Source organism: Camelus dromedarius, chromosome 26 (genome assembly GCF_036321535.1).
Source record: "Camelus dromedarius isolate mCamDro1 chromosome 26, mCamDro1.pat, whole genome shotgun sequence".
Lineage (NCBI taxonomy): Eukaryota > Metazoa > Chordata > Mammalia > Artiodactyla > Camelidae > Camelus > Camelus dromedarius.
The window spans coordinates 24807088-24830386 of record NC_087461.1 but is presented as its reverse complement, the minus strand read 5'-3'; the positions used below and the strand labels follow the sequence as shown (position 1 = coordinate 24830386).

At 42.9% G+C, this 23299-nt stretch overlaps 1 protein-coding gene across 2 annotated transcripts in view; it reads left to right on the top strand.

The window, feature by feature from the left end:
• Window positions 1-9650: 9650 nt before the first annotated feature.
• NMT2 (N-myristoyltransferase 2) overlaps window positions 9651-23299 on the top strand; it is a 55683-nt gene continuing 42034 nt past the window's right edge. Inside the window, exon 1 of one of the 2 annotated variants that reach the window (XM_031444576.2) lies at window positions 9651-9796. In XM_031444576.2, coding sequence (XP_031300436.2) covers window positions 9687-9796 — 110 coding nt within the window. In that variant the 5' untranslated portion in view covers window positions 9651-9686. The remainder of the gene's footprint in view (window positions 9797-23299) is intronic. The other variant, XM_064479550.1, reaches the window with a different exon arrangement.

The following is a 23299-nucleotide window of genomic DNA, read 5'->3' as shown; positions in this document are numbered from 1 at the left end:
GTTCTTTAAATCTGTGTCTATTTGGTTTTGGGTTTGTTTTCTTTTTGCTAATTTCACTAGTTTGTTTTATTTCTTAGAGTCTGCATATAGTGATATTCTACAGTATCTGTGTTTCTCTGTCTGACTTATTTCACTTAGCATAATGCCATGTTGTTACAAATGGTAAAATTTCATTCTTTTTTATGGCTGAGTAGTATTCCATTGTATATATACATCTTTATCCATTCATCTGCTGATGGACACTTAAGTTGTTTCCACATCTTGGCAATTGTAAATAATGCTGCTGTGAATATTGGGATGTGTATATCTTTTTGAATTAGTGTTTTCTTTTTTTCACTGAAGTCTGGTTGGTTTGCAATATTTTATGTTTCAGGTATACAAGATAGTGATTCAATATTTTTATAGATTATATTCCACTTAAAGTTTATTACAAAATAATGGCTGTATTTCCCTGCTATACAATATATCCTTATAGTTTATTTATTTTGTGCATAGTAGTTTGTACCTCTTAATCCCCTACGTCCATCTTGCCTCTGCACTGGTGTGCACTAGTTTGTTCTCTGTATCTACAAATCTGTTCCCATTCTTTTTCTATAAGTTAAGCTATGGAGAAGAAATAGCTCCAATACCATGCATTGGCTTCTCTCAAGGATCAAATCAGTTTACTCTGTTGACGGCCACATGCTATATTGCCTATAGGCAAGATTCTGGTTACTTGAAAGGGGGGATGATTGAGACAACCAGGATGAGAGAGTGTGTTTGAATTGGCACCAACCCATTTCCACCGCAGAGCAAACAACTCAAGTGCCCGTCCCAAGTGGGCAAGAAGGATAACCCTGAGAAATCTCTGTGGGTGGGTGGTTGTGTCTAATGAAAAAGCATGACCTAAATCACCTTCTATAAACTTCCTGAAAGCATTCTCCAATTCAGAATTTCTACAAATTCAACCAGGTTATAAACCACAACAAATTTTTAACACTGGAGTTTACTCTGTGTAAATCTTGTGAATGTGAGTCTTCCTTGGCTACAAACACAAATTAGGAAGGTGCAGGTATCTGAATCTATCTATAGTTTCTTCTTGAAAGGATGGTACCATTTTTGTTTGCTTGGAGACACTATTTACAAATAAAATGATACATATGTGGTTTGGTTTTTTTTTTTTTTTGCTTTGTTATTGTTTTTATAAAATAAAATGGGTGTTTTTTCTTTAATCATAGCTTTCAAACTTGCTCTTTCAAATCTCCCTTCTGCCAACCTTAGTGAAATCTTGGGCAGATTCCAGAGCTTTCAGTGACTTTAAGTATTAAAAAGTTCACTCCAGTCACATTCTGTTTGAATCTTTAATCTTCTGTCCAATGCCAAGTCCACCCCCACCCTTGGTTCTGGCACTTCCCATGGCTCATAAGATCTCCCCACACTTCGGGGCCTGGTTCCTCCAGAGTCCAGCTGGTAGGGAAGAGGGACTAGAGGAAAAGGGTGTAACCTGATTTAGCTAATTGGTGCAAGTATAATTTCCTCTTGCTTATCAGTGCCCGGCTGGGTGACAACCGGTATCCAAATGTTGGATCTTTTGTGGTGCTTTTACACAAATCCTTTGGACAGCCTATATGTTTCCTGTCTAGCCAATATCTAATCTCTTCTACCAGCCCCTGTATGTGATCATCCACTCCCAACTTCTTGTTGCTGGGGTCCTTTTGGCTAGATGGCTGCCCTCTTGGGCAGGGTACCAGCAAGACAGCCCAAACCCAGGTACCATTCCTGGTCTTTGCTTTACCCATGGGACACTCCCACAACCCTGAGTGCTCCAGCCAGCTTTTCATCTCAAATTTATCCAGATGAGGAGCAAGGACTAGCCTTATCTCCATGCTGTTCCCAATTTTCTGAGAAAATAGAGCTGGCTTTCCCAAGAACTCTCTCACCAAGCTCTGCCACAACGGGAGCGCCGGTGTAAGCCCATGAGTTTCTGTATCTTAGCAAGCTCGGTGAGATACATAAGGCTTCTTTCCTTGCAGATGAACTCAGTCTGAATGGGAGGTTCTAGGGGAGCGCCACGCACAGGGTTTCAGCAGATGATAGTACCAGAGGTGGTATCAGCTTATCTAAAGACTAAAGGTCTTAGCAATGAGAAAGCATTCTTTCCTCCTTTACTGTTTGGATAGAGTCCCTTCTCTCTTCTCCCTTCATATTTTACTTTTGAAAAAGTGGGAAAGAGAATCATGTGCTCACATATGACTCCTGAAAGAGATCTCTGTTCTTAGAAGAAACAAGTAAAACTGTCTCTACTTCCCATCATGGTACCTTATGTGTTTACGAAAATCCACGGTAAGGATTTTAAGTATGGATTTCCATGGTAAGAAATTTTGACTGAATGCTCTGCAAAGGGACCATCAAAATGTGCTGGGTTTGCCAGGATCATTTGAGTAGCACTATTGAAAAGGGTCTAAAAGGAGGTAGAGGCTGGAGGCAGAGAGTCCTCTCATCTTGGAGGCTGTTGTGACCTTTGGGTTGCATGCAGTCAATTCCTTTCGACTTTCTTTGCCTCCCTGTACTCCACCAGCTTCCCTTTCTTGCTTTTTCCCTCCTCCCTTCTTCCCCCTTACCTACTCTACTCACTTACCTGACTCTTTTGCTTTCTCCTCCATCCTTTCTTCCTGAGGGGGCTGGGAAACCCTAATTCTGGACAGGCTACAATAGATTCTTTTGCCTCCTCTGGTACTTCTAGTAAAAAATTCTGGTAAGAGTGTGCTTCTGGAATATATGTCTTAAGGAAAATACTAATAATCTTTGGCAATACATCATCCGGTGATGTCTTGGTGGACAAAGCCTGGATATATTCAAGGAGCTGGCAAGCAGGGAGGTTTCAAGATGACCAATTAAGGCACCTTCGAGCAAAGCTGGAGCATCATCTCTGCATCATCTGGCAGTCTCCCCGGCATCCCCCGCACACCCTACCTTGCCCTACAGGGAGCAAGACAGACTCAGCAATGATGAAGCTCCACAGTGCAGCTGGTCTGCAGTTCTCACTGTGGCACCACGCTGCGGGCTTGAGCGGGTGTGAGAACCTTTCAGCAGAATCATAAGCAGCAGGAGGTGAAAATCACGCTCAGACTGATACCAAGAAGTGCTTCTCAAACGCACAACTGCAAACAGCTCAGCATAGCCACAGCTTCCTCCGCAATTAGAAATGGAGTCACCATTTTTTTATACATAAGATCAAGTCAACCTGAGTGCGAAGCAGACCAGCCATCAGGAAGAGTTAACACAACGCAAAAGTGAATGGCATTGGTTTTGTAAGCCCAGATGGAAAGTCCAAATGATGGACTTGGCAGGAGTCTTTTTCAGGTGTACTCTGATATACAATTATCACAGTTGGCAATAAGGAATGAGTCCATCTTTAAGATTTTCTTTCAGTCTTTGCTTTTCTACAGTACATTGATTAATTACTGCTGCTTAAACACACACACACACACACACTCCACAACTGCATGGCTTAAAACGATGACCATGGATTATGTCACACGTCTGTAGGTCAGCTGGAAGGTTATGGCAGTTTCAGCGGAGCTCACTCACGTGTCTGTGATCAGCTGGGGGATTAATCAAGAACTGGAGAGCCCAGGAGGCCCAAGCCAGCACAGCTCAGCTCACTCCACATCAGCCCGTAGGCTAACTCAGGCACGTGCCCACGGCAGGAAAGCATTCTGCTGGGCAGAGCAGAGCCCACAAGCCGAGGCTGTGTCACTTTAACGTTCCCTTTGGCTAAAGTTCGTTAGTTCTCTTATTAATAAAGATGATATATTCTAGATACACACCCTGTATTATCAGAATTTCTTTCCTGCTGGAAGTAAAGGGATAGAGGAAGCAAAAGGTTATGTTCTGTGTACCAGGTCTGCGACACTCTCACTTCTGCCAAATTTTGCTGGTCATCCCAGAATCATGTGGTAGGGACGTTGGTTCCATCTCTTGATGGGAGGAGCTGCACTGATAGGGGTGGAGACTTGAGGCCATACTTTTGCAATTAATCTAACAGTCTAGCTTCTGGCCAGTTATTTCATCCTTCTTATATCATATCCATCTTATATTCACATCCTTCCCCTCCTCCACACCATATCCCAACTTCTCATCCAAATCAGAGCATCAGCCTCAAGGTTCAGGATCTTACGATTTACAGCAGATTCAGATGCAGCTCCAAGATAGGGCTCCTCTTAATTCAGGAACTCAAGGAGACAAGGGATCTGCCCTAAAGGTGCAGCATCCAGTGGCAAACCAGGGACAGGAAAACCACACAAATACTCACATACAAAAGTGGGAGGAATAGGATACAGATAGCAGTCACTGATCTAGAATATTCTGAACTCTCTCATCCAGGTCACTCTATTCCAGGGGTGTGGAACACTCCTTGATTAGGCCTTGGGTCTGCTCCCTGGAAACAGCCCCACAGTTCACTGTTTTCAGTGGTGCTTGGCTCCAGCCGGGGCATCCTTTCTTTTCAATCCCACTCCTTGCCTACTTCTGAGGAAATGGATCTTATTGGCAGCTTAGGAATTTTCTCAGACTGTCTCCTGCCCATTATGTTTCTAGGGCCAGAGACCTAAAACTTGATAAATATCTTGATAAATTTCAGTCCTAGTAAGTCCATGCTTGTGACACTTTTGTGTGTATAACACTCTTTAAACACTTTGTGGGTTTTCTGTGTATTTAATTATAATGCACTGCATTTGATAAAAGCCACACCCTTGATTCTTTTCTCAACTGACTTCTCTCTAATATTGCTGTTTTGGACCTGTTGGACTGTACCCTAGAAGCCAGGGTTGGAGGGCTATAATTCAGTGGTAGAGTATGTGCTTGGCATGCACGAGGTCCTGGGTTCAATCCCCAGTGCCTCCATTAAGGGGGAAGAAAAGATTCCTAAAAGACCTTTTGTCCAGTTGAGGGGGTCTGTTAGGTACTAGATTAATTCTTTAGATGTTTTTTAGAGTCACTGCCTTGATTTGATCTTTATCTTTAGTCCTGCTTTCACTCTGATGCATATTTACTGACTGAGAAGATTAGAGAAGAGAAGCAGCTTTATTTTTCCAACCCAGCAAGTTCTGATCCCTCTCTATTCCTTCCAATTCTGCTTGCAAACTGGCCAGTTCTTTCCTAGCCCGTCTCTTTCTTGCTGAAACCTATCACATGCATTTAGGAGCAGTCAGTTGATGCTTGCAATATTCTACCTGGAAGTTATCTTTCTCGAGTCTGAAAGTATATTAGATATATTTTTTATCTCACAAGTTGCTAAGAACAAGACATTTACCCAGACGTTTTCACACTGCATAACATGGGACACTGTATTTTTCAGCCTTTTCTAGTTTCATTGCCATTTTTCCATATCCTGCCTGATGTCTCATTGCGAATCCATTGCTACACATCGAAGGTGGCAACATCCCACTTCTATGTACCAATTTCTGTGTCAGTTACCAATTGCTGCACATGAAAATGCCACAAAATTTAGTGTCTTAAGACAACATCATTTATTACTTCTCACAAATCTATAGGTCCCCTGGGTGGTTCTGCTGATTCAGGCTGAGTTCAGCTGATCTTAGCTGAGCTCACATGTGCACCTACAGTCAGATGGCAAGTTGGCTGGAGGCTGGCTGATGGATCCTAGATGACCTTGTCTCGAAGACCCAGCTGTGGTCCATGCAGTCTCCTCCTTCCAGGAGGCTATCTAGGCTTGAATTTTGTTGCAGTGGCACAGTTCTAGGGGAAAGAGAAAGGAACCACACAAAACCTTTTGAGGTTAGACTTGGAGTTGGCACACCATCACATCACATTCAAATGGCCAAAGCAAGTCAAAAAACCAACCAAATTCAAGAGCTCTTGCGGAAGAGATGCAAAGCCAGATTGCCAAGGGCAGGAATACAGGAAGAGGTGGAGAATTGTGGTCATTTTCTCAACTAATCTAATACAATGTGCCTAGATTTTTTAAACACTTAGCTTGCTAGGAACTTGGTATATATAAATCTGAAGGTTCCTGTTTTTCTTTAATCATGGAAAATTCATTTCCATTATCTCTTCAAATATCGCCTTCTTTCCAAATTTCTCCTTCTGAAACTTATTATTTCCTTCTGGAACTCTTGTTAGACAAATGTTGAGCCTTTTTATTTTATCACCCACGTCTCATAACTTTAGGAAAATTCCATCTTTTTATTTCTCTGAGATGCTTCTGGACTATTTCTGAAAAATAGCTGCTTATTCACTAAATACTTTCTTAGCTGTATCAGTAATTTACTATTTTCTGAAGAAATGGAGAATAGGTTGAGCCCTCCATATACTATCCTTTCAAAATGAACCTCTATATTTCTAGAATAAATAACATAAGCTTTTTTTTTTTTTGCTTTTCCTCAGGAGCCCTATTGTCAAATTCCCTTAATTGCTTCCTTCTAAAATCTTATCCCATGCCCATTTTCTCTTCACAGTATAATATACAGAGATGAAAATAAGATGAAATATTTGAATATGTCTCAAGGTCAAGTAGTATGTAGTATTACTTTACAGCTAATGCACATATGCTTCCAATGAGAGATTGACTCATGAAAGAATTTTTTCATTGTAATTAAGGCATCTATATATATATTCTCTAACAGGTAACGATATCTATCTTCAATCTATCCTTGTATTATATGTGGTTTTTAAATTTTTATTGTTTTGCCTAAGAATGTATTTTGTAAACAGAAACAAGGGTTGTATATAAATCCTTGGTTTTATGGCCTCACACCCACAAGGATGGTTACTATCCAAAAAAATAGGAAATAGCAAGTGCTCGTAGGGACGTGGGGAAGTTGAAACTCTTGTGCACTGTTGGTGGATATGAAAAATGGTGCAGCTGTTATGGAATACAATATGGCAGTTTCTCAAAAAAATTAAAAATAGAATTACCATATGACCCAGTAATTCCGATTTTGGGAATATATCAAACAAAACTGAAAGTGGTGACTCAAAAAGGTATTTTTTTCATCCATGTTCATAGCAGCATTATTCACAGTAGCGAAGGGGTGGAAGCAACCTAAGTGTCTATTAAAGCATAAGTGGATAAACAGAATGTGGTATAAACGTACAATAAAATATTATTCAGCCTTAGAAAGGAAGGAAGTTCTGATACATGGCACAACAGAGATGAACCCTGAGGACATTTTGCTAAGGGAAATAAGCCAATCAGAAAAAGACTGTATGATTCCATTTATGCGAGGTATATAGAGTAGTCAAATTCATAGGCATAGAATGTAGAATGGTGATTGCCAGGGGCTGGGGAGGAGGTAAATGGGGATTTGTTTAATGGTTACAGTTGCGGTTTTGCAAGATTGAAAAACTCTGGAGATGGTTTGCACAATGTGAATATACTTAATATTATGAACTTTATACTTAGAAATGGTCAAGATGGTAAATTTTACGTTATGTGTATTTTAATGCAATTTTTAAAAAGCAAAAAGGTACACTAGTTTAAATAAAACCAGACTAATTATACAACTATGATCTTACATCTATAATAGAAGATGAGTCAGGCAGGATAGGAAATTCCCCAGAGCCTCTTTTAACACACTGGTAACCACTGTACAGGACTCTCTTCCCCCAAATAAAGCTTGGATTGGAGATTCTAGAAGATACCACTTGGTTCCAATCCTCCAAATTCTGGGATTAAACCAGGGAAAGAAGCAAAAATTTTTAGAAACCTAGTAAGTTTCTATGTATAACAACAGGATTTAAGAATCTCCAGGGTCATCTGCAAACTCTGTCCTCCTTCAAATGATTAATGATGACACACATTTGTATTATATAATACCTCCATTCAGTACTTAACAGACGACTGGGCCAAGTTCTTTGCATTCTGGGGAACAGATGTTCCCTGTTTGTCATGGCTTTCTAGTGTTTAACTGGTTTTTGATGCCTTCATTTTATTTCTCCATGATTATTTGTGTTCTTATTCTTTTTTGAGAGATCCTTGGTCAAAACTTCTTGAGAATTCAGATAAATACATATCTGCTGAGTTCTCTTTGCTTTGTATTTAAAAAAATATTTTAGAGAACCCTTCCAATAGGTTATAGCAACTGATCTGATAGATTTGCTCCTGGTCAGGATCGTACTGGTTAACCAGCCAGGTTACAGTTATCTAACTTATCACGTTCACAGGGATGAGCCGCAGGAAATTCACTGATCTATATTTGCCTAAACTTTGAAGCCAGAAGCCACGTGTGACCTTCTGCCTCAGAAATCGTTGCAATTGTGAAAGATAGCATTGTATTTCCTTCGTGTTTTGGCTCCCTTTTGCACTACTTAAAGAATCTTTGCTGGCTCAACCTCAGTCTGTCATAAAAGGCTGCTGAACTGTGAAATCGCTCTGCAATTTTTGTCTTTAGATACTGCTGTCTTGTATTTTAAGGGCACAGTCTTCCTTGTGGGGAAAAAAAAAACCAGAAAATTCTCCCAATACCTTCTGCATAAAATGACCCACACCAAAAATTTCAGATGGCTTTTTTTGGGGGTGGGGTGGGGCGAGGTAATTATATTTATTTACTTATCTTTAATGATGGTACTGTGGATTGAACCCAGGATCTCATGCATGCTAGGCATACACTCTACCACTGAGCTACACACTCCCTCTTCAGGTGCCTTTTTAAAGTCTCTTTTCCTCATGGAGCATTTCTAATAACTATCTTTCCAGTGCCTTTGTAAACCATGTAGGCTTCCTGTGACCTAGTGGGACCTTGAACTCTGCCCATGAAATCAAAGGAAAGGACTGGAATGTACAGACTGCAACAGCAAATAAGAGTCTGAACTTCACCTGCCTTTTATTTGGCAATCCATGAAGTGCCTCCTTCCCCTCCTTCGTTCACAGGCAGAGACAGAGGACCATCTCAGCCCAGAAGGCCACACACTTTTGACTGGAGGTCTAGGTAATAGCCCTCACTTGAAGCCAGAGTGGCCTCCCTGACACTGTCCAGTCCCCCAGCGTCACAGGCAAATCCCACTTCCCCCAAGATGGTTGTTCTGGTCTAAGCCGATTGTCTGTGGTATCCAGCAAAAACAGGGGCAGCTCCACATTTTACTCTGTTAAGAGTTTTAGAGCTGTGAGCCTGGTTGGAATGGAGACTTGGGAAGGCTGGAAGCACTCGGTTTTCACTTTGACTTTGATTTCATAGTATATTGGAAAGACAGAGACATGTGAAATGGAATTTTTACAACGTGTCTGTAATCGGCCAGGGTGGGGGAGAGGGGCGGTTCTGGAAATCAGTGGCCTTGGCCCGCCTACCCCTGAGTAAGAATTCCCTGCCAAGAGTTAAAAGCTCTTAATATTGCAGAGATGTAAAACCGCGTTGCCTGTGCTCCCAACATGAAGACAGGATTTGGAGTCCGCAGGTTGCGCTGTTCAGGGCGCGGGATCGGCTTCGGGTTCCAGGGCTCGGCCCCTGTGTGCGGCCCGGGTCGCAATAACCCTCACTGCCACCCGCTGGGACCTCCTACAGCTGGGCGCGGACCGCCCCCGAAGCCTCCCCGGGTCTGGGCGGGGCGGGGCGGGCGCTGAGCCCCGGGCCCCGCCTCCGAGGAGACGGCGGGCGGCACTAGAGGGAGCTGCTCGCGCCGCCGCCTTCGCCGTGCCGGCCCCCCACGCCCGCGGCCGCGAGCGCCGCCTCCCAGCCCGCGCCGCCGCGATGGCGGAGGACAGCGAGTCCGCGGCCAGCCAGCAGAGCCTGGAGCTGGACGACCAGGACACGTGCGGGATCGACGGGGACAATGAGGAGGAGACGGAGCACGCCAAAGGGTAGGCGCTCCCGGGGCTCCGCGCGGACGCCGGCTCTGGGGCGCGGAGGCGGCGGAGCGGCGGGCGGCCCCCGCGTGGCCCTCGCGCGGCTCCGGGGCGGCGGGAGGTCCGGGGGGCGCGGCTCGCGCCGGGAGCCGATCGGCTTGGGCGAGGCCCGGGTGGACCGGGGGGCGCGGGGACCCGCAACGCCGCTGTCACTTGCCGCGCGGCCCGCCAGCCCTTGTCAGTGCCCATCCCGGTTGGCGTGTGACTCATTGGCATCGAGGGGGGCGCGGCGCCCTGCCCTTTGTGGCAGCCGGCAGCCTGGCTGGTGGGAAGTGGCCCTTCTCTCCGCTCCTTGTCATCCTCTCCTTAAGTCCTTCCCGACCCTCCCACCCCTCCCCCAGCCACCACCAAGACCCGGGGTGAAAGAGAGCTACTGAGGCCGGGGAGCCGTTTGAGATTTGCCCCTGCTCGATCGGCGCTGCTGGCGGGGAGCTGAGGAAAGTTGCGCCGCCCGGCCGCCCTGCGCCGCTCGGAGCCGGGCAAGGGGCGCCGGGGTCCCGGCCCAGCTTCTGGGGGCGCGCGGTTTCGCCAGCGCGTCTGCATCTCTCGAGCAAGTCGAACCCTGATTTCAGCTCAGGCTTGGGGTGAGGAGTAGGGAGCAGCTCCCGCCGACCGGACCAGATCCTGCTTGGCGATCTCCAAAGCCATGCATTTCAACACCTCATCAGATTTCTTTCTCCTTTCACTGGCTCCCTTTCACCCCCGCAGACTTGATTTGCAGTCCTGTCGGAGAAAAGATTGCTTCTCTTGAAGGGGGAGTATTGAAGTTCAGTTTTTATGGGCGGGATAGGGGGATCATTTTAAATCTAGGCTGGTGTTTATTTACATTACTCTTTCACCCTGTTGGATTCAAACTGGGAGCTGGCACGGAGCACTCAACGGCGCCCCTTAGAAGTGAGATTTTGCAAACCATGGTGACTGGTGAAGAAGTGGGTCAGCTTAAAATCATGATAGGGAGGCCTTCGTCACAGATGGCTTATTTATTCAGTTCATGGAGAGGATTCTTTAAATGATTGATGATTTAAAATGTAAAGTATTTGCATTCTATTTAACGTCTGCTTGAAGATTTATTTAAGAAAGGAACTTTGAGCTTTAACGTGTTATAAAATATCAAAAGAGATCAAGAAAAAGAAAAGCTGACTAAATGCATCTTTCACTGGTGTGGATTTTTTTCCAGTGGCAGCTGCAAGTGCAGAATGTTATAATTCTAGCCTAGAATATGTTTTTGAAAGAGAGGAAAGGAAATTCTGCAGACATCTGAGCCCAAGTTCTGTTTATGCAGAGGTAGAATCATATGCCTTTGGTAGATAGCTAAATATAGAGATGTTTTTGAAATAATAGCACCAGTGACAAAAATGAGCCCAGATCCAGATGTAGTGGGTTACCTCCAAAACTTCAGCACCTGTCCATTGTCTTTCTGGGAAGACCCTGGACATCTGTCTTCTGCACTGTAATTTGTTTATTATTCTTCGTTCTTTTGAAGGTTTGATTATGTACTTATTTGCTTTCACAGTCGAGAATGTCCGTGGTACATAGGATTACTCATCTGTGTACCCACTGATCCAGTCCTGTCCCCAGGAGCCTTGTAGGAGGCTGTGCAAAGTTCCCAGGTTAGCACCCAGAAGCATCTACATGCCCTCTCCAGAGGTGTTCAGTTTTGTACATCAGCACATTAATTATATGTTAGCACAGTTACTTAAAATTTAGAGATGCTCAATGGACTGAAACGTTTTAAGCAAGAGCAGATGACGTGATTTCAGCTTCTAGAAGTAAGAAACTAATGTAATGGGTTTATTGTAGTCTATTAAAATGTGAAGGGACTAGTAAAAATCCAAGTTGCTGTGCTAGTTGGACCGCTTTTTTGAATTAGAATTCAGACAATGCGCCAGATTTGGAGGACTGATTGTGTTTTATCTGGCTCAGGTACTGGTAATATGGCTCAGTAGAAACCTAGATTTTTTCTTCCTCTTAGGTAGCTCAAGTTTGTAAATACTAAAACTTGAAAGATTCCTCTTTTCTACACCTGGCCTCTTTATCCTCCACCAATTTAAATTAATTGGCAAACAGAGAGGCTTTGGAGGAATGAGTATATAAATGCTTTACCTTTTAAAGGTGAATTATCTTGCAGCCACTAGGTATGGGTCGGTGCACAAAAGCAGTTATTTACTAAGTAGTACCCTTGTGGCCTGAAAGGGTTAACTTACCCCCATCATTGAATACAATGTATTGACTTGTTGTTTTAGACATGTTACAACTAAAGCCTCAGATAAAAGAAAATTACAAAATTAGATTATTTTGCCCCCACAATGTACGTATTACTGTGTATGCTTTTCTTCTATTTTCATAGAATTTTTTTTTACATTTTTTTATTGAGTAATAGTCATTTTACAATGTTGTGTCAAATTCTAGTGTAGAGCACAATTTTTCAGTTATACATGAACATACGTATATTCATTGTCACATTTTTTTCGCTATGAGTTACCACAAGATCTTGTATATATTTCCCTGTGCCATACAGTATAATCTTGTTTATCTATTCTGCATTTTAAAATCCCAGTCTGTCCCTTCCAACCCCCCGCCCCCTTGGCAACCACAAGTTTGTATTCTATGTCTATGAGTCTGTTTCTGTTTGTATTTATGTTTTGTTTTGTTTTGTTTTAGATTCCACATATGATCGATCTCATATGGTATTTTTCTTTCTCTTTCTGGCTTACTTCACTTGGAATAACATTCTCCAGGAACATCCATGTTGCTGCAAATGGTGTTATGTTGTTGGTTTTTGTGGCTGAATAGTATTCCATTGTATAAATATACCACAGCTTCTCATTCAGTCATCTGTTGATGGACATTTAGGCTGTTTCCATGTCTTGGCTATTGTAAATAGTACTGCTATGAACATTGGAGTGCAGGTGTCATTTTGAAGTAGGATTCCTTCTGGATACATGCCCAGGAGCGGGATTCCTGGGTCACAAGATAAGTCTATTCCTAGTCTTTTGAGGAATCTCTATACTGTTTTCCACTGTGGCTTTCCTTGCTTCCCTCTCCCACTCTTAATGATTTAGATGTCTTCTTTTACAATTTTGTGTTTATTCTTTTTGTAATTCATGGCAGTTATCTCCTTTCCAGTTATGAGTTTCTCATTTTTGCAGCATCCTGCTTCATTTCTATTTAGAGTAGACCTGTCAGTATTTCTTTTAGCATGGGTTTAGTGTTGCTAAACTCTTTTAGTTTTTGCTTGTCTGTGAAATTCTTTATGTCTCCCTCTATTCTAAAGGATAGCCTTGCTGGATAGAGTATCCTAGGCTGCATCTTTTTTTCATTCAGGGCTTCGAATATGTCTTGCCACTCCCTTCTGGCCTATAGTGTTTGTGTAGAGAAATCAGCTGAGAGCCTTATGGGGGTTCCCTTGTAACCCACTCTTTGTTTTTCTCTTGCTGCCTTTAGGATCATTTCTTTATCCTTGACTCTGGCCATCTTGATTATGGTATGTCTTGGTGTGGGTCTATTTGGGTTCTTCCTGTTTGGGACCCTCTGAGCTTCCTGTACTTGGATATCTGATTCCTTCTTTAGGTTTGGGAAGTTTTCAGTCATGATTTCTTCAAATACCTTTTCAATCCCCTTTGTTCTTTCTTCCCCTTCTGGAACCCCTATTATGCGTAGATTGGCGTGCTTTGTATTATCCCATAGGTCCCTTATATTGTTTTCATTGTTTTTTATTTGTTTTTCTCTCAGCTGTTCTGATTGGGTGCTTTCTGCTGTCCTGTCTTCGAGGTCACTTATTCGTTCCTCTGCATTATCTAGCCTGCTTTGTGCAGCCTTTAGATCAGCTCTTATCTCAGCAAATGAGTTTACTAATTCTACTTGGTTCTTCTTTATAGCTTCTATTTCATTTTTGACATGTTTTATATCTCTAAACACTATTTCTTTTAGTTCCTTCAGTACTTTGATCAGTCCTTTTTTGAAATCTTGATGTAGTAGGCCATCAACGTCTATTTCCTTGATCGTGCTTTCAGGGGATTTCTCTTGATCTTTTAACTGGGAGTGGTTCCTTTGCTTCTTCATATTGCTCATATCTCTCTGGCACTGTGGCTTAAGGAGTATCAGTTATCTAGTTCTCCTGGAGACGGTGTGCTCTTAATGATTTTATCAAGAGGTGTTTGTGTCTTTGCCCTGTTTCACAAAGTCAGCTTGCTGTTTCCGGAGGCCCTCTGTTGGTGCCCTCGTCTGTGCTGCTCCCAGTGGCTGTCAGCTAGCAGATCACATCCCCTCCCAACACTGGGTCAGGTGCTGAGCTCTTTCCTGGTGGACGGGCAGGTCACTCCCACTCCCAATGCAGCAGGCAAATGCTGCGCTGGGGCAAGGCAGGTGGGTGGATCGCGACCCCTCCCAGCACTGTGGTCAGGTGCTGCGTTCCTGCCAGGAAGGCGGTTGGCCGCCCGCCCTCTCCCAGCGCCGGTCACTCCGCTGCCCTGTGCAGCTGCCCACTCCGCATCGGGGTCGGCGCTCAGAAGGCGGGCTCAGGGAAGACCACAGAATGGCCCCGCTCCTGCTCTGTGCCAAATCTCAGCTCCTTGTTTGTCTTGGCTGTGCAAGTTCTCTGAGGTGCCAGGGCAGAAAGATCCTATCCACCTTGGGCTGTAAACAAGTCTCAGTCCTGCTTAGGAGGTTGCGGAACCCCGGGGTGTGGATTCAGGTCTCGGACCCACCCCCGCCCCCACCCAGGCACTGTGCACAGGGGAGATGGCAGCTGTAGTTGCACCCCGCTCTCTTCTCAAGGGAAGTGCCAGTAATGGCGGGGCAGGTCTGAGGAGACAAAGGCTATGGCGCCCCTCCCCCCAGGGCACACCAGCTGTGTTGCTTTGCTTTTTCCACAATTTATGGGGGACTGAGGTTGTTCTGCTCTGTATCACCTCCCAGCCATGGTGCACAGCACCCCACAGTCCCCCGGGGCTGCCTCAGTGCAGCCACCCCAGTCCTCCACCTGGCTCGGGCAGCCAGTCCCTGTCCCAGCTGGCTTGCGTCTTGGGCTGGGTGTCGCAGGGACCCTTTGTGCCCATTTAACTCAGTTCTGTCAGTCAAGGGGTGCTCAAGGCAGATCTGAGCCTTGGAGGCGCCCCCTCTGTCCCTCTGGCCTCTCCGTTGGAGAGGGGAGAGCCAGCAAATGAGCGCCAGTCCTCCTTTGCTGCTCCTTCCCTACGGGACCAGCCCCGCACTGTTTTGCTTTTTCTTCTTTCTTTTTTCCTTTTCTCCTACCAGATTTTTGGCATCTTTGTCTTTCGAAGAGGCCAATGTTCTGTCAGAGTTCGGCAGGTGCTCTGGTTGGCTAAGTAGGTCCGTAGATGTTGTGTATTTGTGGGAGAGGTTGAGCTACAAGCGTCCTTCTACTCCGCCATCTTGCTTCTCCTCTAGAATTTTTTTTTTTTTATGGATTAAACCGGGCATTTCATTTTGTTGGTGATGCTGAAAGTCCATGAATGAAATATGATTTATGTTCAATTAAAAGCAGTGGTTACATATTATAAAGTACTTGCATCTCACCATCTTTTTATCTTATTTTTCATGGAAAATGTGCCTTTGGTTTAACTTTTTAGTTAACTTTTTAGTTAAACCAAAGTATGAAAGTGGCATCCCACTGTACAAATTTCATGAATTCCAAAAAACAGGATGGTGGGGGGAGGGGATTGTTCATTTTAATGAGGGAGACTACATTCAAAGAAATGTAGTTTTGTTATCCTCAAACAATGTGCAGCAATTAGAGCTAGACTAACAAAGGATTACGTGCAAAGATCCTTTAAATATTACTTGAACACATGATTTACAATTAGGGGAACTATGTCTTTGTAAAGAGTTTGGTGAACTTGAAAACTTTCAAGCAGATTAAAAGTTCTAAGGTAACTTTGTTTCCACTGTTATTTTCTTAGCAGAGACGCTCTGCACAGATAAGAATTAACTTCGCCCCCAGCCTTCTCCCAGTGATGTGTGTCTTCTCCATTTGAGAAATAGATTGGGTCCTGGTCATTGTCTCTTATTCTGCCCGCCCACAGTAAGCATGGTTATTGCCCAGTTGTAGAAACGGAATCACACAGTTGGCCCCAAATGAAATTAGCATTTAAGTTGGCAACAGAACCAAATCTCTCTCCTTGCTTTACCAACAGTGACTTTCAAAATGTCTATTTCCTAGACAGATGGATGTGTTTCATCTGCTTTTCACTCAGAAAGCTTTTTTCCTCATTATTCACTCTGGTGAAATAGGAAGCAGCTACCAAGAATATTTACATAGGGAATAACGTAAGCATATATGAAGATGCCTTTGTTGGCGGGTAAGTGACTAAATTATCCCCCGGGGTAGATCTGAAATATTTTGAAATAGTTTTGGTATTTGAGGTTTATTCCCAGACATTGTTAATAAATTATGTTTCTAAGAAAAATTAAAGATCTAGTATTTATTTGGGAAAGATTAAACTTTGGAATTCTTTTAACAGAGACCTTAATCTCTCTCCTCCCACCCCCAGTTTAGAGTGGGGAGGGAAATGGAAGTTATTCTGCACATTAGATTGTTAGTTCTGACTGTATCTGTTGCTGAGATGGGCAGTAGGAACTATTCCTTAGTCAACTATAGAATCAATGGGAAGATGCAAAAAATTATTATAATTCTCAAGAGATTTTTCTTGTCATGGAAAATTTCAGTGATAACCAAAGCTACCATTTCTAAAATTTGATCTGTTATCAACTGTATAAATCTAAATGGAAAGGTAAGCTAACAGTCTTTGCCCAAGGAGCCCCCCGATCTAGGAAATAGTGTTTAAAATTATCAATTGTCCATTCAGGCTTACATCTGAAAGGGTGATATCAGCCTGGGGCCCAGAACATAAATTCTTCCAGAGCTTAGCTATAAACTATAGAAAGTCTCTAAGTACAGGACGCATACTGTGCCATCTTGAAATTGTTTTTACCCCGAGTGTTCACAGTAGATATGCACAAGTTAAAGTCAGTTACTGGGTTAGCTCAGGGGTTGGAACCAAGTTCTTTACCAAGTTCAAAAGAGAGGTTGGTTGACTGGTTGTGGTCACTCCCATTAAAAGTATGTTAATGACTTTTATTTATTGTAAAAGTAGCTTACGGCAAAAAAAATGCGACAATGAATATATATGTATGTTCATGTATAACTGAAAATTTGTGCTCTGGAAATTGACACAACATTGTAAAATGACTATAACTTAATAAAAAATGTTAAAAAAAAAAAGTAAAACATACTTATTAAAAATGCAAACAATAAAGTTTATGGAGAGTGGATGCCCCCGGTCATCTTATTTCTTAGATATACAACTACTGACAGTGTAGTCAAGTCACATTTATTTATATCTTTGTATATCTACATAGATACACACACACATACATATATTTACATAAACAAGATCATGCTTTACATAGACCCATGTTATCTTTTATTTTTCATTAACAATTAGTGTTTATATATTTATATATATATGCATATTTAACATAAACAGGGTCATACTTTAATTTAACATGAGCATGTTACCTTGTATTTTGCACTGACCATGTGTTCTATCTGCTAGAACTTTCTGTGATGATGGGAATGTCGAATTCAGAGGTCACTGGCCACTTGAAATGTGACGAGTGTGACTTAGGAGCTGAATTTTAAATTTTATTCAATTTTATTTCATTTAAATTTAATAGCCCCTTGGGGGTTGTGACTGTTGTGTTGGACCCTCAGATCATATCTTCTGAATTCTGTAAGCCTTCTTGGTAGTTAAAATACTTTCTTATTTTTTTCTTGTCTTTTGCAGAATATGTCAAGTTTTCATTCTTCCTCTTTTTTTCTCTAATGGTTTAGGAGCTCTAGATCCTATTTTTCTTCTTTAGGGAAATGTTGTTAAATTTAACAGGCATGTTTTTATCTGTATGTCTCTGAGATCTGTCAAGGTCAAAAATTAACCCGTGTCCTAAATATTCCACCACCAAACAAGACAAATTGTAGAATGTTTTGATTTCTCCTTCCTTTACATTTCCTAGGTTTTGTTGAAATAATCTGGAATTTTCACTTCATGTGGCTTATTTTATCTTTGCCCTTAAATCATATTAAAAGTGTTTTCCTAACTATTATGTTACATTCACATCCATAGTATCAAAACCTTCCTAAACTCTCCTGACAGCTTGACTGATTTCATTGCTTGCCACTGTTCCTTACAAACTACACCCTGTCCTTTTCTTCTGTGAGTACTTTCTCATTCAATTTTTTTTTATTTGAGTATGCGGATGATATATTTTCTAACACCTTGTATGTCTGAAAATGCCTTTTTTTTTACCCTCAGGCATAAACCAGAGTCTAGGTACATGTGTAATTCTGTGATCATCATTTTCCCTCAGACTCCATAAACGTGTTTTATTATCTTCTAGCAGTTAGTGGAACAGATGTTTCTCTGCCAACCTGCTTCTCCTTCTTTTATAAGTAACTGTATTCATTTTCTTTGTTTTGACTTGTGTTCAGTCTGAAAGCTCGTAGGATTTTCTCCTGATCTTTCTAAAACCCAAGGGTTTCCACCTCCTTTTCCCTTCCAGGATCACTCTTTTCTTTAATATCTGACAAAATGGCTCCAGCTTGTACATATTTGTGGGTGGGGGTTCGTGGGGACTGAAGTCTTCGTGGTCCTCCAGCACGTGGTCCATGCGGCCCCTGGCATCACCATCAGTACTCTCTAATGCGTTAGGTCCTGTAACATTTTTCTGACCTGGGGTGGACTGCAGTTGGCTCTCTTTCCTCCACTGCTCCCACCAAGAACCACTAATGTGGGGCTGTTATGCACAGCATTTACTAGAGGTTTTGTGAATCATGAGTGGAGAGGTTTGATTTTAGCACAGGGAGGAAAATAACCTCAAATTTTGTGTTAGACGTCCATTGTTCACCAAAGGGACATCTTGGTGTCCGTGCCCCTCCGCAGGCCACAGCTCCCCACAGTGTCCCTCTGAGAGTGGTCTCTTATGGTCCCACCTCTGCCTCTTCTCCATGTTTAAGGTCCAGTGCCAGTGCCCTTTCTTTCATGAAGCCTCCCACAGTCATTATAACCGAGGGTGAAAACCCCTGGCAAAGGCCCCGTACCCCTTACTGAGTGTGTCCTTCCCATGGTGACTTTCCAAGAGTCACACCCACCCGTCGTCAGCCACCTTCTCAGGCAGACCCTTGGTTTAGGGGAAAGAAGCTGTGTTTCATTGGCGTGTGACTTGTCCAGGGTTGCATGGTACATAGGCAGGAACAGAGTTCTTTTGTGGGGGGGAGGTTAGACTTATTTAGTTAGTTAGTTAGTTATTTTAAAGTGAAGGTACTGGGGATTGAACCCAGGACCTCGTGCATGCTAAGCGCACACTCTACCACTGAGCTGTACCCTCCCTGACCCAGGAACAGAGTTCTTGGTGTGTGTTATTTAGTGCGTGTGTAACATCTTGTACACACTGGCTCACATAAAAGAAGGTTTTATTTTATTAGAATCGAGGACCAGAGGGTCAGGCAGGCAGGTCTGTCAGTGTGTCCAGCCGTCCCTCCCTCTGTCAGTCAACTGCTAACAGCCTGGAGAGTCTGTTTTCAGTTCAGAGTCTCCAGAAAGGATCTCATTGGATTCTGGCCAGCAGGCATGGTCCAGGCAGCGGTGGCCAAGGGTAGGCAGGTGGCGGGAAGGGATCGTCATGTGGAACAACATGGCCATTTAGGGCCACACCTTCAGGGGGGCCTGTGATCAAAGTAGTTTTCAGAGAAGGAGATAATAAATGAGGCTGGCACTCCAAAACATGTCTACAAAACATGCCATGTGTCTACCTGTCTGCTTAGAGGTGGGCTGGGAGCATAGACTCCCATCCTCGTAGGATCCAAGACGTCACACACGTCAGCAGCTTAATAAAGATTTGTTGAGTGGATTCCAGTGGTTCTTAATCTTCATTGACAAGGTAACTTCTAACTTTAAAAATGTTCCCTTATGTGCATTAGAAAGATGTGGAGGATTTTCTTTTTCTAATTTTAATTTTGAAAGATTTGGACTGTAGCATTCTTAGTTGTGTTCTGCGCTGCATGGGACCCAGCATGGGAAACTGATACGTCATCTTTTGAACTCCTACTCTGCGCTTCTTTCTTTGTATATACATTTTTTTTTCTTACTAAATCATTATAATAACTGATAAGGACACTGACGTTTAAATAACTTTCCCAGGATACAGCTTAGATTCTAATTTAGATCTGGAGGTTCTTGCTGTCTGTCAGTTCCTGCCTTTTCATTAACTACAGGGTCTCATGGACTCTCAATAAAGAGCAATTTGATAGAGTTTCAAGCTTGTCTCTACATCCGTCATAGATTGCTAGCATTAGTGTAATGGGTATACTAAATGTCAGAGGGTTCAAAAATAAATAAATGCATACGTTTGCTTGTTTTAAAAGGCGTTGCACCTTGTTTATAGAAAACCCTTTCGAATTTGTCTTTTGGTCTCTTCAAGGACTGCTATTAATTATAGCATCAATAATTGCAATAAATTCCTTCTTTTATGCTTCTTTCCTGGCCATCTGGTCTCCTTTCTGTTTCAAGCTCTGTGGCTGCTGCAGTGTAGCCTCACACCTGCCAGCATCCTTTCCCCCTCCACTGCCGTCACTCAGGCCTCCACAAAGTTAGTGGCCCGTCACACGAGAAAGCCCAGCACACATCACCTGGTGGGGGTGCCCGCAGAAAGTTGGGACTTTACCTTTGCAATTTCTGGCTTGCTAGCACGTTGCACGCCTGGCTTGAACACACACACCAGCAAAATACGGGCTCCTTTATTCCCACGTCTGTGTTCACTCAGAGTTCAAGTTCATGTAGTACTTTTCCCAGGAAAGATGGCGACTCAGTTAACATGATAATTTCCCATAATTTCTTCGTTTACTATTTGCAGGTGGGGTAGATGCTTGTTCTTCACTACCCTTGGGTGTATATTAACATTTTTTAAAAACCAAAAAAAAAAAAAAAAGAACCAGTGAAAGCAGGGTTACTTTTTTGTTTTCCAATTGAAAATTTTATTTTAAAAAAATCTTTTTCCAAAAGCACATCATTTCTAATATAGAGCATTAGAATATATCACCAAGCCAAAAGACGATGCCTTGGTGTATTCATTTATACACTTTCCTATTCATACATATTTACAAAAATGCAAATAACACTGCTCCTCTGGTCCTGGGAACGTCCGTTTGTCATTTGATGAGCCAGGACCATCTTTCCAGGGCACTCCTTAGCCTTCTCCTGAGTCACAGGAAATGGCTGGTATTCCATCCTCATTAACTCCTGTTGTTGGGCCCCTGGGGCCGAGGCTGCTAGCGGGCCTGTCTTCCAAAGGAGCCCTGTTTTTCCTTAGCACATGAGGGTCTTTCTCCCCACATCCCACTCCCTGAGCCGGGGTGTGCTTGTGATGGGGAGTCATTGTGGACCAGGTGAGCCCAGACACGTCCTAGGGATGTCCCAGAGCAGGGGGAGGAGTTCTGGCCCCTCTTCCAGCAGAGTTCCCCACTGAGGGAAGCTGAGGCTTTCCTGTGAGAGGGAAGTGCACTTCTGTGACTTGTGCTGGTGTTATTTTGGGACTCAGCTCACACAGCTCAACCTGAACGCTAATGTAACACCTGTCACTTCTCTTTTAGGCACTTTCTCTGAGCCCTGGGCTGTTTCCTTGCTTTATTAAAATGTCCTCAGAAGAGGAGGGCATAGCTCAGTGGTAAAGCACATGCTCAGCATGCATGAGGTCCTGGTTCCATCCCCAGTATCTCCATTAAAACTTTCCTTAATCCAAAAGGATACCTGTACCCCAGTGTTCATAGCAGCACTATTTACAATAGCCAAGACATGGAAACAACCTAAATGTCCATCGACAGATGACTGGATAAAGAAGTTGTGGTACATTTATACAATGGAATACTACTCAGCCATAAAAAACAATACAATAATGCCATTTGCAGCAACATGGATGGCCCTGGAGAATGTCATGCTAAGTGAAGTAAGCCAGAAAGAGAAAGAAAAATACCATATGATATCACTCATATGTGGAATCTAAAAAAAGACAAATGAACATATATAAAACAGAAACAGAGTCACAGACATAGAAACAAACTTATGGTTACCAGAGGGGAAGCAGTTGGGAAGGGATAAAATGGGAGTTCAAGATTTGCAGATACTGACTGGTATGTATAAAATAGATAAACAAGTTTATACTGTATAGCAAAGAGAACTATATTCAATACCTTGTAGTAGCTTACAGTGAAAAAGAATATGAAAATGAATATACATATGTTCATATATGACTGAAGCATTGTGCTGTACACCAGAAATTGACACACATTGTAAACTGACTATACTTCAATAAAAAAGACAAAAACAAGCAAATAAAAAACAAAAGAAACAATTTAAGTTACCCAGAAAAATAAATAAATAAAATGTCCTTGTCTCTTTTCTCTACTGTCCCAAAATGGACCATGACCCCCGGCTCCTTTCTGGACCTGGGAGATTATATCCTCTGTGTTGGAGAACTCCAGGTTCACCCTTGTGATTCCCAGTGAAGAGAGCCACCCGCGCAGCCACTGCTCGGCCTGTGACCCTTGACTGTGACCCTTGAAATCACATTTTCTCTCCATCCCGCTACTGGCCTTTGCTCTGGGTCTTGTATCATAGACTCATCACTCTGCCCTTCTGCTCAGGGTCGAGCTAGGGTTTTCTCTGTTCCAGTGTTTCTGCCCCTGCTGAGCCCTCAGTCCCTGGGACTCCTTCATTTTCGCACCGTGGATGTTTCTCTGTAGGAAGTTACCATTCCCTGGTTGCTGTTGGAGCCTCCTCACCCCTCCTCACAGACTGAACCCCCCTCCCCAAGACAGCGATGTTCCATCCCCGCCACGCACATCGTGCTGCTGACTTCATGAGATTTTTCTGGGGGAAGAAAAGCACAAGTTTGCCACACTCTATAACCCCAAGGATTTCCTCAAGATATGGTGCATTCCTTTAATGAGAGAATTGAGTAGGTCTATGAGCAGCATTGAGATGTACAAAAGAGGAAGTAAAAAATGAAAATTGACTCTAGCAAGGAAATTGAGAAATAGGAATATAATTTGAAAAACACATCAAATTGTTAACTTTGCTGACACGCTAATCTTATTAAAGATAACAGTGCTAATACAATAGTGAAATGGATCACAGCCAGAGGAGAAAAAAAATTCGTTAACTGTCTTCCTTTAGTAAACTCTGAAAGGCCCAGAAATGAGGAAAGTCATGTAAGTAGGAGCTGGTGTGAATGGGCTGTTCTATCAGAAAAACATTTGTGAGCATAGGTGAGAAAAGGCTGTAAGAAGCAGGGTAATTTGTCACTAATCTGGAACATCTTGAAGGGTATACTCTGTCAACACCTTCAAGCTGTTTAAAAATACTTGATTTTTCTACTTGTTTTGTT